Source organism: Dipodomys ordii, unplaced genomic scaffold (assembly GCF_000151885.1).
Source record: "Dipodomys ordii isolate 6190 unplaced genomic scaffold, Dord_2.0 Scaffold17, whole genome shotgun sequence".
NCBI classification, from domain to species: Eukaryota; Metazoa; Chordata; class Mammalia; order Rodentia; family Heteromyidae; genus Dipodomys; species Dipodomys ordii.
In genome coordinates, this window is record NW_012267233.1 from 11,432,768 (window position 1) to 11,448,539 (window position 15,772).

General features: G+C 35.4%; 1 protein-coding gene across 1 annotated transcript in view; it reads right to left on the minus strand.

The window, feature by feature from the left end:
• Positions 1-15,772, minus strand: part of Vps13b (vacuolar protein sorting 13 homolog B (yeast)) — a 548,051-nt gene that overhangs the window by 179,303 nt on the left and 352,976 nt on the right. The window contains exon 33 of the mRNA XM_013012393.1: positions 7,933-8,620. Coding sequence (XP_012867847.1) covers positions 7,933-8,620 — 688 coding nt within the window. The remainder of the gene's footprint in view (positions 1-7,932; positions 8,621-15,772) is intronic.

Here is a 15,772-nt window from a genome sequence, read left to right on the forward strand (position 1 = left end):
ACACACACACACACACACACACACACACACACACACACACACACACACACACACACACGAAAAAAGCAATCATAATATTAGCATTCATTGAGCCTGTGCTGAACTCTTAGTTAAGAACATCATATATATAGTTTAGCTTTCTAATAACCCTCAGAGATTGGTACTAGAATATCCTGTATTATAGATAAGGAAACTGAGGCTCAGAGAATTCAAAAGTAACTTGCCAAAAATCGTATACTATAAATAGCAAGGTGGTATTAGAATTCAGGACTGATCATCTCTAAACAGGACACCATTCCATGTTTGTCCCTCAAGTGGATCTTATATAGTATTTCTAAAACTTTAAAAATGCAGAAAACATCTCCCACTAGAGACACATCTTGGTTGTTACTGTCAAGCAAAGTATGCTATTATCTGCTTTTCTAGTATGATACTTCCAGTAAACTCTAAAGTTTGTATTTTAGTCTAGCTGTTTGAAAAGTTACGATTAGATAAAGAAGTTATGGGGGGAACAATTGTTTTCAATTGGTTTCTTTGTTCAATCCTAGTACACATTAATGAGCAATAAGATACTGGACTAAATGTATAGTGTGGCAGTACTCCTTCACAATGGACCAGATGGCACAGTCATTTCTTCAAAAGCAAACAAAAAAGTCCTAAACAAATAAGAAGAAAAATGACATTTGAGGCTGCCTTGGGCTGCATAGCAAAGTTATGAGGCAATTTCAAATCTGGACTCTATTATGTTAAACAAAACAAATACCAAATTTTAAATATTTATAAACATAATTAATACGATTATGTTAAAAACAACTATATACATCTTTATTTAAATAAGAATTGCCAATTAAACAGCTGCTACATATAAAGGTGCTGGCAGAAGCACTCTTTTCTGTTAGAGGTTATTTCCAGGTGGGAAGGGCATGGATTTGAATAGTAATTAAAAAAGGAATTTAATTTGATAACCTTTAATCCGTCAGTTTTTAAATTAAGGAAATAAAAATATAGTACTGTATGTACTTAGTTATAGTTACTATAATTTAGGATTACTAAATTATGCAGAATTATAATTTATTAGTAACACTGAAAATAATTGCTATCATTTAATTTTGTTTCAGCTTTGTAGATACTGTATGGTTATAAATTTCACTTGTCACCTAGTCTAGGTAAAAGCTCACAGAATTTGTTACATATGTGTGTATGTGTGTGTTTGTATGTAAATACAAATAGTACACACAACTTTAAGTGAGGCTGAAGCAGGAGAATTCAGTTCTAGGCCCAGATGGGCTAAATACTGAGATTGTGTGTCAGAAACCTATACAAAACCAGCCATGCCCTATGGTTTCCCTTATCTGCAATAAACAGTACATGTCTAGGACAAGCAGAAAAGGTCAAAAGCTATGTACATTATGACCATATAAGATGATGCTAAGTGAAATGAACCCCAAGATAGGGACACAAGAGGTTTTCTCTTTCTTGCTGTTGTTTTTAATATATTTATTATATACTATGTGATTTTTATTTGTTTCTTTTGTATGTTCTTGCCCCATGGTATAACCCCTGTTTTCACTGTATTTGATTCCGGTGCCCTGTATCTTGTATATTCAGTTTTCTAATTTGGGGAGGGGAAGGGAAATAACAAAATGCTGAAATAAGGATACAGGATGACCCATTGTAACAATGAGATGTACAAGAAACTATGTTGAAAATGAACTTTACAGCTTGGGGAGGGGGAGAGATCAGATGAGGAGGTGGGGAGGGAAGGGATGGTAAGGGAAAAACAAAGGAGGGGGTAACAATGCTAAATAGGAAATATACTCATTACCTTATTCATGTAACTGTAACCCCTCTGTACAGTATCTATCTATCTATCTATAACTAGCCATGTGCAGGTGGCTCATACCTCAAAATCCTAGCTACTAAGGAGCTCAAGATCTGAGGATTGTATTTCAAAGCCAGCCTGGGCAGAAAGTCTATAAGACTCTTATCTCCAATTAGCCACCAAATAAAAGCTGGAAGTGTTGCTGTGGCTCAAGGGTAGAGTATTAGCCTTGAGCACAAAAGCTCAGGGGCAGCAATCAGGACCAGTGTTCAAGCCCCCGGGATTGATACCAAAAATAAATAAATAAATAATCTAAACTGAAGAAAACATAGAAGGAATAAAAAGTGTTTGAACTTTTAGCTATTTAAGATAATATTAAAATTAACACTGATGTTCCAGAAAGAGAAAAGAAGTGATGTAAAAATATCAGAAGTAATAATGACAAAAGCCTCTAAATTACTAAAAAACAAAAATATAAATTATAGTCAAGAAGTTAAAAAAGTAATAGAGAGTAATTTAAAGAATCAATCCAGCTGGGTGCTGGTGACTCATGCCTGTAATCCTAGCTACTCAGAAGATAGAGATCTGAGGATCACAGTTCAAAGCCAGCCCAGGCAGGTAAGTCAGTGAGACTCTTATCTCCAATTGAGCACCAGAAAACTGGAAGTGGCCCTGTGACTCAAGTGATAAGAGCGCTGGCCTTGAGCTGAAGAGTGCAACAACAGTGCCCAAGCCCAGAGTTCAAGCCCAATGACCTACTAAAACAAAACAAAACAAACAAACAAAAACCAAGCCCAGACAATTCATAATCAACCTATAATAAAATAATAAAACCAAAATAATAATAATAAAACCAAAAGGAAAAAACCCTGTATATTGAGACCATCTAGAGGAAACAACTTATCATATACATGGAATGAGTGATTATAATGAGCATGGATTTTTCATTTAAAAACCATGGAGGGCATGATGGCTCATGCCTCTATTCTCAGTTACTTATGGGGAGAATACCATGAGGACTGTAGCTCAAGGCCAACTCTGGCAAAATGTTAGCAAGAACTTCATCTTAACAAAGAAGCGAGGTGTGATAAAATATGTCTGTGATCCCAGCTATGTGGGAGGCTGGGAAAAAGTGGGAGTCTCTATATGAAACACAACTTGCCTAGCAAGTCCAAGTGACTAAGTTCTAACTCCAGCACCATCCCTCCCTCCCCCTGCAAAAAAAATCCTGGATAGGATTTGTCAAGCCAAAACTGTATGTTCAGCAAAAGTATTTTTCAAGAATGAGAGGGATAAAATGGTCTCAGATCAGGAAAACCTAAGAAAAAAATTACTTCTAGCGACCCTACTCTGAAAAAAAGTCAAATGCAAAAGACAAGTTCATTTTTTGTGTGCAGCTGGTCCTGGGGCTTGAACTCAGGGCATGGGTGCTGTCAGTGAGTTTTATGCTCAAATCTAGAATTCTACCACCTGAGTCATGGCTCCATTGCTGGCTTTTTGGGTTAATTGGAGACTAATGGTCTCATGGACTTTCTTGCCTGGTTTTGCTTCAGTGATTCTCAGATCTCAGCCTTCTGAATAGCTAGGATTATAGACATGAGACATTGCCACCTGGCCAAAAGCAAGTTCTTAATGCTGAAGAAAAGTAAACCAGGGGGAAATTTGGAACTAAAGGAATTTATGGAACACTGAACATGATAAGCACTTTAAAATCCAAAGGATTATTCTTTTGATCTTGTTTTTAAAAATATATATGATGATTGAAATGATCAAATCTTTATTTAGCATTGTATATAGGTCCAACATATATGACAAAATATAGATGGGGGACAGTAAAGGATCCTATAAAATCATATAAGGCCAGCTGGGCACCAGTACCTCATACATGTAATCTTATCTATAGTTCAAAACCAGCCTGGACAAAAATTCGTAAGACTCCAGTTCAACCAATAGCTGGGTGTGTGCTTGTCTTCCTAACTATGTGGTAAGTATAAATAGGAGGACTGTGGTCCATGCCAGCCAGGGGGGAAAAGTAAGACTATTTGTAAAAGCAAAAAGGGCTCAGGGAGAGGCTCAAAAGGTAGATCAACTGTTTAGCAAGTGCAAAGTGCTTTCAAACTGAAGTACCAGCAAAAATGAAAAAAGGCTGAAAGGAATGCAATGTTCTTATATTGTCCTTAAAATGATAATATTACCTCTAAATAGAAAGATTTTATGTATCTTCTGGAAACTCCAGGACAACCATTGGAATATATTACAAAACTAAGCCCAAAAATAAATAAATAGAATATAGAAAATACTGAGTTGTAGCTACATTGAGAGTACTACTAATAAAAATTTATTAGAGTGCAGTCCTCTGTAATCAAGCAGTTTTCTTTAAGTCATACAATATTTCTCACAGTGGTTTCTCAAAATTGCCTTGCTAGAAAGAAATTTAATTTTATGCCAAACATTTCTATCTTTTTAGAATTATCTAAAAATTTAGCAATGAATAATGTCAATGATTAAATGGCTCTTATCACTAAATGTCCTAAATGTCTGAATTCTAGAATTAAAATTCTTTGAGATAACTAAGTTTCTTGTGTATTAATTCTTTACACTCTTACAAATTACTCAGTAAAATCAATTAGACATTAATTGATGAGTTAAATAAAATCTGACACACATTCTTTTCTTTTTTCTTTGGGTGCCAGTCTTGGGGCTTGAACTTAGGGCTTAGGTACTGTTCCAGAGCTTTTTTTGCTCAAGGCTAGCAGTGTTACCACTTCCAGATGTTTGATGGCTAATTTGAGATAAGAGTCTCACAGTCATTGCTGCCTAGGCTAGCTTCAAACTGTGGTCCCCAGATCTCAGTATCCTGTATAGCTATAATTATAGGTGTAAGACACTGGCACCAACAGTATATAATCATTTTTTTGTATAATTAAGGTTTCTACATTTGGAATTTATTGTCTAAACATAAGAAGCCTTTTAAAGGATGATACAGACTTCTTGGTTTGCTTCATGTCCCACTTGATTTTCATATAGAGGAACATGAGCTTACAGCTCATTCATATTCATAAACATTTATAAGCTACATTGTATGAGAATTCTTTTACAACCAAATATTTGTGATCACAACCAAACAAATCCCATAGCACTCAAATAGCAAAGTTTGGGGGACTAATACATCAAAAATGGCAATTATAGGCACAAGCGGATAATTTAGGTTAGAAGCACATAGAAATATAGATGCAACATGTTTCTTCTTTCATTTTTTATTTACGATGCTTTTGCCTATTTTTGTTGGCCTTTTATTAGAAGGTTAGTTTCTTAGTGATATCACACTTTACCGCTTCAATTAAAGGGCAACAATGACTGCTTTAGTTTAGCCACTTCCATCTCACTGCTGCCTCTCCTTCCTTCCAATGAATGTTCTCACCATAGCTACACATATTTTTCTCTTTTTCTTTCCCTATCAGTAAGATTACCATTTCAGGTCTGTCAAAGACTATTGGAAATGAGACAGGAATTTCTTGGGGATCAATAAACTCTACATAGTCTTTCTGGATAACAAAATTGGTATTGGGACTTGGATAGTTCATCCAAGAGGATCAATTATAAAAAAAAAACAACACATTTCTCAAGTGAGTTTTTGAAAAACACTTCATTAAATTTTAATGAAATGTATTCATTCAAATATTGAAGAAACTAATCAGTTCTCTCTTAGAATGAGAAAGATGTGTATCTTTAAAACAAGTCAAGGGTGATTTTTTTTTTTGGGGTCCAGTCATGGGGCCTGAACTCTGGGCCTGGGTGTTGTCCCTCAGCTCTTCAGCTCAAGGCTAGTGCTCTACCACTTGAGCCACAGCGCCACTTCCGGCTTTTTTCTTTTTGCTTATGTGGTGCTGAGGAATCGAACCCAGGGCCTCATGCATGCAAAGCAAGTACTCTACCACCGAGCTACCATCCCAGCCCCCAACGGTGATTTTTAATCTCATATTAGTGGCTTACAGATTTCAGCTCCCTGAAGCCAAAGGAGTATAGTTTAAATATTTTTTGGAAAGAGATAAATTCCAAATTAGAGAATAGTAAAAGTTCAGAATTAGAATGGTCCTTGGTGATACCTTTCTTTCTTTTTTTCCCCTTGGTGATATCTTGTATAATAATCATGTTTTCCAGATAAGGAGATAAATCCAAAGAACTTTTTAGCCTTATCAATTAGCGAGATAATCAATAAAAGACATCTGCTTCCTATTTGGTAATTTTATACCATACAATAACCCTAAAGCAGTAGTAGCAAACATGCATGATCTTCCTACTTACTAGGTACAATGCTCAGTACCTTAGAATTATTCATAATTCATAATTGACATACTCATATTCATAACTGACAAATATCCTGTGTCTGAGAATGTGGCTTTTGTGCTCAAGAATAGTTAGTGCTCTTACTACTTGAGACATAGTTACAATTCTAGATTTTTTTGGTGGTTAATTGGAGATAAGCACTATAGACTTTCCTGCTGGGCTGGTTTTGAAGTTACAGATTTTCCTTCTGGGCTGGTTTTGAACTACAATCCTCAGATCTCAACCTCCTGAATAGCCCCTGGTGCTGGGCACAATAACTAGTTTTAAAAGCTGAGAATATAGAGAGAGCATTCTTAGCAAAATGTCTTCTTTGATCTCTGCATACCAACAAATGAAAGCTTGAGAAGAGATCATAGTTGTACATAACAGCCCATTTCCTTCCTCCTACTTTCCCTTTATTCCTATTATTTCATAGCAAGGCCATTGAAGCCACCGGCCTATAAAGAGAGTGTAGCTGACTGAATGTAAGGAAGGGCTGAGGATTAGGATTCCATAATCTTACAACTAGTTTCAGTCAATGTTAAGATGACCTAAACAGGTATTGGATGTGGAGGTGAGACCTTAAATCATATGATATGTTCTACTATCACAGCACCATTCTCTATTTCTGAGAACATGTTTGAAGAAAGGACGCAGTGGATGCCAGAATGTTTAACAAATGACTCTTAGGACAGGAGAGATGATTGATAGCATTTGTCAATATCCATGATGAGCCCTGAAGAGAGTACTAGTAAAGAGTCTAGGGTGTGTCTCTAGGTTAACCACAGGCAGGAGACATGCCCTAAATAATAGAGCCCATAGCCCCTTTGATTCTACTTCCCTATGCTAAATTTTAACATCCATATTTTCTGTCTACTGTCCAGAACAGTATAAAATAGTTCCAAATCCTAAGAATGAATTTGTCTCATTCCCAGATAAGACCATTCTCCAAGCAAATGTTTACTACTGGTTTTCATCTGCTAGATTGATAGCAAGAAAGTGTCTGAACTATACCTGAACTATGCTTACTATATTCCTTTTCAACCACTGAATGGTATAATTGGTATAAATAGTTGACCCAATTATTCTCTCTAGACTTAGACTATATCTCTAATTCTACATTATTGAAAAGGTCTCTCATATTTTGCTTGATCCTATTTCCACTAACCTTGTTACAACTCATATATCTTACAGCTGAACATTTGCTCACTGAATATGTTGCATAAAATTATTATAATATAGGATGTCTCTGGTTATAAGAAAGATATAGATGGGCTGTAAGAGTTTAGTTGCCAATGTAATAGTTTTTTTTGGTAGATACATAAAAAAATCTTTAAAAAACCTTTAAATCATTCAGCTTTTTTAACACCTCTATATTAAAAAAGGAAATCAAAACAGTAAACCTTATATTCTAACTTTTTCTTTGTTTTCATTAACATAGTAGTATATCTATGGGCCATTAACATATATTTAAAAAGCTATGCTTCCTAAACACTGGAAATTATTGAGCATCTCTATAGCTAAGAAAGAGTCTTTGTTTCAGTCAGCTCCCAGGTGGGGGGAAGGAAAGAATATTTAGAAGTACAGGAAGAATATTAAGGGTAAACTTTCAAACTTTACTTTAACATGATTCATCAGTGGGACATGTACTTTACATAATCTGTAGAGAAAAGAACACTTGTACAGTCTGCCAGGTATCTTCTGTACAATCAATCTTGAATCTAGGGAATCAAAATGTATAACAAAGCAGTTATTCGCACTCCAATAAATTTGAAGGCTCTTACCTGTACATTTATAATCAGAAGCTACCCCTTTAAGCACAGCATCAAAAATGGATATTTCCACTCGCTGTTTTCTGTGGTGACAACTCAGAAGCAAGGAAGGCTGGGACACAATAAAGTACAGAAACGGTTCTAGCTCCAAGTCACCATTTCCTCGTCGACCAGGCTGCCGAACAATTGTTATGCCAAGAGCTTGTCTAGCAGATGACCTTGTAGATGCACGGAGACTTTCAAGAGAAAGAACCCCTATTTTCTTCCCAGAAGGGAAAGGAGTGTTACTGCTTAAGAGATCTTCTGCTGTCACAGTGGAAATACATGCCTGATCAGGCTTAGCAGCATCTGAATCAACTTCTGGGAAATTCAATGAACTCTTGCCTGTTTTTTCACCTTCTTTCTGTTCTTGTGATTTCAATTTGGGTAAGGCTTTACAGGAATATGTCATTAGTGAGATTCTACTTGCAGTAATAAATATGTCAAAGGGAATAAAATTTAGATTTTTTACAATTGACGACTGGCGTGAGGGACGAGCAATGCGGTGCTGACTGGCACCACTGTGTGGCTCTATCTGCACTATTCTGATTTTAACGCTGTCACTGCCAATTCCACTGTCCTGGGCACCACTATACCGAGACCAGGTTTCAGCTATGCCACCATCAAATGCATCCAGTTCTTTCTGTTCTTGTTTAGACATCTGTAGGAAAAACAAAGACACATTGCAAAGTAGTTACATAATGAGTGTTATTATGTAAATATGCTGTTTAAAGGAAAATTTTTAAATGAATCTAAAGTAACATAACAATGTTCGTAAAGTAGGTCACTGAAAGAAAATAAAATGCCAAGAAATACTTGGGAAAAACCATCATATGTACATTTCCTTCATTAAAATATACTTCTTTTGGGAGGGGTCATGGGGCTTGAACTCAAGGCTTGGGGGCTATCTCTGAGTTTCTGTGCTCAGGCTAGTGCTCTACTACTTTGAGCCACAGCATTACCTCCTAAACTATACTTTTGACTATCAGAATTTCTTATTTTAGTTTGATACAGTATTTTTATTGCCTCCTCAAATAATTGCTTTGGTAAATATTCTTTACAAATAGTCTTTCAGGTAATACATTAAACTCTTTCCAAATGATATTCATCTTTGGCTGAGTTATATTTTGTATGAGTACAGCCACTATTATATTGTTTACTCTTGTTATACAACTGATTTAAAGGTTTTTGGATAGTAGGAAAGTAGTTTTAAATTAGGAAGGACAAAGAACAATAAACTAAGATAACTGCATACCATTTCAAAAATGTTCATTTCTCCTAAAATAGAATAAATGTAAGTAACTGAGGAAAATCAATCCAGGAATTAAGTAATTAAAGCCTGTCAGGGTGGATGGATTTTTTTTTGTGTGCAACAAAGACTAGTTCTCAGTATTTTTCATTAATGACTTCCTGAGAACAAACAAACAAACAAAAAACCTTGGTGGCAGTGGCAGTAGTAGATCCATCACCAGGGCAGCCAATCTACCAACCAGCTATTTGATATTTTCTTTACTTTTTCTTTGAAGTAATATGGAATCATCAAAATAATTATGGAAAATCCTTAAGAATAGACAACTGCCCCTTTAATCATCTCCACTCCCACTGTATCAGTAAATACAACCATCAGTGATAATCAGCAATGTTTTTCCTTCCTCCGTACAGATTCTGCCCTATGAACACCCCTTTGTGTTTATAATCATTCTATAGAGGCAAGTTTGTAACCCTGTTTTTTATATGCTATTATGGTTTTCATAAATAGAAATTAGTATTTTTACTCCATTATAATCAGAATTCAAGTTTTCAATTTTTGCCAACCAATATATATGACAAATATATAGGAAAATCTTCTTTAGGACAGACTTCCAGAAGCAGAATTAAAAAGTAAATGATATGAAAATATTTAAAGTTGTTGAGTATTTCCAAATACTATTCTAAAAAGGCTGATGTGATTGAATAACTATTAGCAACAGAAAGATATCCTCAAAGTACTGGATAACTGGGTGATAATTTATTAGTTTCTATATTTTGCATTTTTATTATTAAAAAAGTGATGTATGGAAGTGTTACAGATAAAAAGTATATTTCTTTTTGGACAATGTTATCCTTTCTGTCACTCTGCCCCAGGTTTTCCCTCCCATCCCTACTCACAAGCTGTATAGTTCATTTTCAACATTGTCTAGTGAGTACCACTGTTGCATTTGTTTACCCTTTGTTCCATCATTTCTGTACCTGTTCTTACCCTCCCAAAGACAGATAATGAACAAACAAGACAAAAGGAAAAGAAAACAAAAACACCAACAAAGAAAAAGAAACCTCTTGTTTCCATTTCCTGGAGTTCATTTCCATAAATTTTTTATATGATCAGATGCACATAGGTATTATCTCTGTGATGATCATCTCCTAAGAATATCCTCCTTTGGTCTCACTGTGTGTGTAAATGCCTAGAGACCTTCATAATTTATCATGTCCTAGTATATATATTTAACCATCCAGTGTGTTTACTTGTAAATTTATAGGCACATTCTAGCTACCACAATGCTCTATACTCTTTCTTAATAGTCAAAGTAAAAAAAACCATATGTTTGCTACTTGCTACTGTTACAAGCATTTTGTCAATGGCTCATTATAAAATTATAAAAGAATATAAAATTATAAAGAATAAATGATTAAGAAGAATGATATAGTTTTTACAAACAATATTTCTTATTAATTGATTTTACATTGATAAAGAAGGAAGACATTGTTAAAAGAATCTAACATTAGTTATGTGAAACAAAAGAATTTAATCCTGCTAGTGGAAGTTGTCATGTTTTAAATCATTGGTTCTAGACTGTGCTTTTCCCCTGACCAGAGCATTTCCTTGACCTTATAAGCCCTAGTTATTTGTCAAAACAAATGAAATTTTATTATTTATCAACTGAATTTTAGTTATCTACCAGAACAAATAAAACAGTCCCATGCTATTCCATATATTTTATCATTACTTTACTGTGCACTTTTCTTTTTTTTGCCTTCAGGTAATACATTTTCTTTATGAAATTCTTTAAATAAGTTTTTAATTGTGAAAATACTGTACAGAGGGGTTACAGTTGCATGAACAAGGTAATGAGTACATTTCTTATCAAGCATTGTTGCTTCCTCCTTTGTTTTTTTCTTACCATCCCTTCCCTCCCACCTCCACAACTACACTCCCCCACACTGTGCATTTTTCTATTTTTGAAAAAGTTTACTGTAAAACAGTATTGTGTCCTGCTTAAAATATCCACATACATCCTATGTTTACTTATATCTCTACATCAGAACTATTATTTTCACTTGTGCTTGATTTCATCTCATGTCCAAAGACCAAAAGGATCACACACACAATATAACTAAGGTTGGTACAACTGCATAATATTCATACAATTATGATATCACCTAGTAGTGCATTTCTCAAAAATACATTCATCATTAATAATGCATGACCTCACATGTTTCAGAGTCAGACAGAACGAAAATCAAGTCTGGTAGTCTCTAATTATGTGATTTTGTACAAATTACAATTTTTTCCATGGCCTCATAATCATATGTAAAATAAGGCTAATTATTGCTCAGAGGCTGTCTTGAGAATTTAGTAAGATAGTCTACCTAGAAAAGTCAGCATAGAGTCTGTAGAAAATTCCCAATGATAGGCAGCTACTATATACCTAATTCTTTTACCAGATGCAAAACTGCCAGAGAAAATGGGACAAAGCATCTGGGTGTCTGGAGCAGTATAGGCCCTGGCACATTGAAAAGAATGTACTAATGTTGTATGATATGCTTATTTCTGATATAGTAATAAATGAAAAAAATGCGTAGAAAATTAGAATTAAGATTAAAATGTAAATATATGTGGATGAAAACTTCCTCATATTGTTCCCTTTAAAGTCTTTCCCAGATGTATTTTTTGGAGACTTTCTTGATCCTTCACCTTTGTGCTGTATCCTCTTAATCTCCGTCCTTCCCTTCCTCCACTGGAGCATGAATAGGTAAGGTTGCTCAAAGTAGCCAATGAATGGTCAGATATAAAAAATTCACCTTAGCCGGGCGCTGGTGGCTCACGCCTATAATCCTAGCTACTCAGGAGGCAGAGATCTGAGGATCTCGGTTCAAAGCCAGCCCGGGCAGGAAAGTTTGTGAGACTCTTATCTCCAATAAACCGCTAGAAAACCAGAAGAGGTGCTGTGGCTCAAGCGGTAGAGCGCTTGCCTTGAGCTGAAGAGCACAAGGACAGCGCCCAGGCCTAGAGTTCAGACCCCATGACCGACAACTCCCGCCCCCCCCCAAAAAAAAAACAAAAAAAAAAACCAACCAAACAAACAAAAATTCACCTTGTTAACACAGATGTCTGCAACCCTTCTGGGTATAGGTAGTCTTTTCTACTTCTATGTCTTTAAAATAACCTAGTTGTTATTATAGTATTTGTCACATTACTGTGACTCAAAGATACTGAACAACTAAAAGTTAAAATAGTACGCTCTGTTCAAAAGGAAATATACTCATTATCAGACTTTTCTAACTGTAACCCCTCTGTGCATCATCTTTAAATAAAATTTTTAAAAATTAAAAAAAAAAGCTGGGGCTGGGAATGTGGCTTAGTGGGAGAGTGCTTGCCTAGCATGCATGAAGCCCTGGGTTCAATTCCTCAGTACCACATAAACAGAAAAAGCCGGAAGCAGTGCCATGGCTCAAGTGGTAGAGTGCTAGTGGTATATATATATACACACACATAATAGAACTTTATGCCTCCATCAGAAATAATGACATCAACCCATTTATTAGGAAATGGAAAGACTTGGAAAAAATTATATTAAGTGAAGTAAGCTGGGCCCAAAGAAACATAGGTCCCATGGTTTCCCTTATTTGCAATAACTAGTATATGTCTAACACAAGCAGAAAAGGTCAAAAGTTATGTACATTATGACCATATAAGATGATGCTAAGCAAAATGAATCCCAAGAGAGGAACACAAGAGGTTTTCTTTCTTGCTGTTGTTTTTAATGTGCTTATAATGTACTATATGATTTCTTTTGTTTCTTTTGTTTCTTGTCACATGGTATAACCCCTGTTTTCACTGTATTTGATTCCAGTGCCCTGCACCTTGTACATACATTTTTCTAATTTGGGGAGGGGAAGGGAAATAACAAAATGCTGAAATAAGGATACAGGTTGGCCCATTGTAACAATGAGATGTACAAGACACTATGCTGAAAATGAACTTTATAACTTTGTGGGGGAGGAGGAAGGAAGGAGTTGGGGAGGTAGAGAAGGGAGGATAGGAGAAAAACAAAGGAGGGTGTAACAATGCTCCATAAGAAATGTACTCATTATCTTACTCATGTAACGGTAACCTCTGTATAGTATCTTTACAAGAAAAAAATATATATATAAAGAAAAGAAAAAACCAGAAGCAGTGCTGTGGCTCAAGTGGTAGAGCACCAGTCATTTTTTTTAAATTTTTTTTTTGGGTTCGGTTGTGGGGCCTGAACTCTGGGCCTGGGTGCTGTCCCTCAGCTCTTCAGCTCAAGGCTAGCACTCTACCACTTGAGCCACAGCGCCACTTCAGGCTTTTTTCTTTTTGCTTATGTTGTGCTGAGGAATCGAACCCAGGGCCTTGAGCATGCAAGGCAAGCGCTCTACCACTGAGCCACCTTCCTAGCCCGAGCACCAGTCTTGAGCACAGACTGGCACCAGGACAGAGCCTAGGCCCTGAGTTCAAGCCCAAGACTGGCAAAATAAATAAATAAATAAATAAATTAATAACTAAATTAATTAATAAAGCAAGCAAGCAAGCCAATGGTCCCTCCCCCAAAAAACTAAAATAAAATAATGTGGTATTTTAAATAACAAATATTTTTAAGTAAGAAACATACTGATAGGAAACACTATGTTAATATTCTCAGGGCATATGGCTTAATCATAGAATACTACTTAATAACTACGTATTAATTGAACTTATGAATTTAAGTATTTAATTCAGAAATTTGTTATGCTGTGCATGGTGATAGACACATACAATCTCAGTTCTTTAGAAGTCAGAGGCAGGAAGATGTGTAAAGGACAGCCTAGGAAAAGTTATTCAGATTATATCTCAAAATCAAAAAGGGCCAGAGGTGTGGCCCAAGCCACACAGCATTTAACTTACAAGTCCTGAGGCCTAGGTTCAATCTCCAGAAGTGAAAAAAAGAAATTCAGCCAAGTATATACACAGTTACCTGTTTTTAAGAAAATAACTTAAAATTTGAAGCTTTCTTTTCCTCATGAATATCACACATACCTGAAAATCCATTGCCAACTAGAAATTATCAGATAACATGTGAAAAAGTAATATAATCAAGTATTTAAGAAGTCTAGGATTACTGCCCACATCTTGAGGTATCACCACTAAATATCTGTATGTAGTTAACTAAGAAGTCTTAGGTTGAGTTCCATGGAAAACTCAAATAAAAAATCCCCAAGTTTCCTAAACTATTTTTATTCTTTCAATTAGGAAAGTCAACCATTGTTAACATCATAAGCATAGTGTCTATGCTCAAAATTCTTCTGATTTACAGATTTGTATTTTTTAAAAAAACCTAACCTCTCCTGTTTTAAAGTGAATTAAATGTTCCTATGGATACTTACATGCATGGCAAAACAAGCCATCTGTAGAGAAAGTTAAAGAAGTTTAGTGTTATGTGTTGGATTGCTACATTAGACTCTAGCACATGTCAAACAGCATGACATTGAGATACAAATAATCAGGCAGCTATCAGCTTGGGCCACATGGGTTAGACAACAACTAATTCTAGTCACACTGAGCAGAATGGAAGAAAACAAGAGTCACTCTCCCAATACTAGAAAACACAATTCTTGAAATGGGGTTGAAAGTTCATATTTCTCCATTTTTCTAAGCACAAGTCCACTGCAGATTTATCTAGTTAACTGAATAGTATCTGGCTTACTATTGAGAAATATCTTATAATTAATTTGTGTACTGGCCCCGAAACTTGAGCATTGATTTTTAATCATCCCTTTAAGGATAACGAAATGCTCATATTATAATCACTCTGAAAATAACTTTGCTTTAGGATTGTCCAAGGATACAAATAATGAGTTGTCAGGAATAGCATTAGTTGCTTGCTATTGGTTGAGTGCAGTGTGTATCTCTGGGCCATGCTGTTATATCAGCTATCCCACTCTTTACCTAACTTATTTAAAGTGAACAATAAAAGTTTTCTTTAATTAGCTACTGGTGTGCATTAACATGATCATGATTAAACCATAAAAACCAACTGTACATTACTCTGGTCCCTTGTTCCATATGTTTTGAATTATTCTGTTTGAAAATGTACTTTGCGTCCCTTTTAAAAGTTCGACCTTCTGCTTTCAGAGAATTAAATGCATATTACTGTAGTGAAGAAGATAATGTTTCAGACCTCCAGGCATATATTAAACACACTGGCAGCACTTGAGACAAAATGCTTCACTTATTAGATACTTCCTATTCTAAACAGTGTCATCAAAGGCTAAAAACAAAATCCATATAAAAGCTGCACAATGCTTCCACACAGAACCTGTGCCAAAATCCCTGTACTTTCCAACTAATGAGGAAAGGATGTGTACTCTTAACATATGAATGTAAGATTTTCCAAGCATTCACTTTAGGAAACTAGGCTATTGATTCCATATGGGTTATGTTAAATGAAACTGTATTGGTAAAATAACCTTTAAGATATCTGGCATGATAACAATAATTAAACAATATTCAAAAGACTAAAACAAAAGGGAATTTGGTTCCACAATGGCTAAT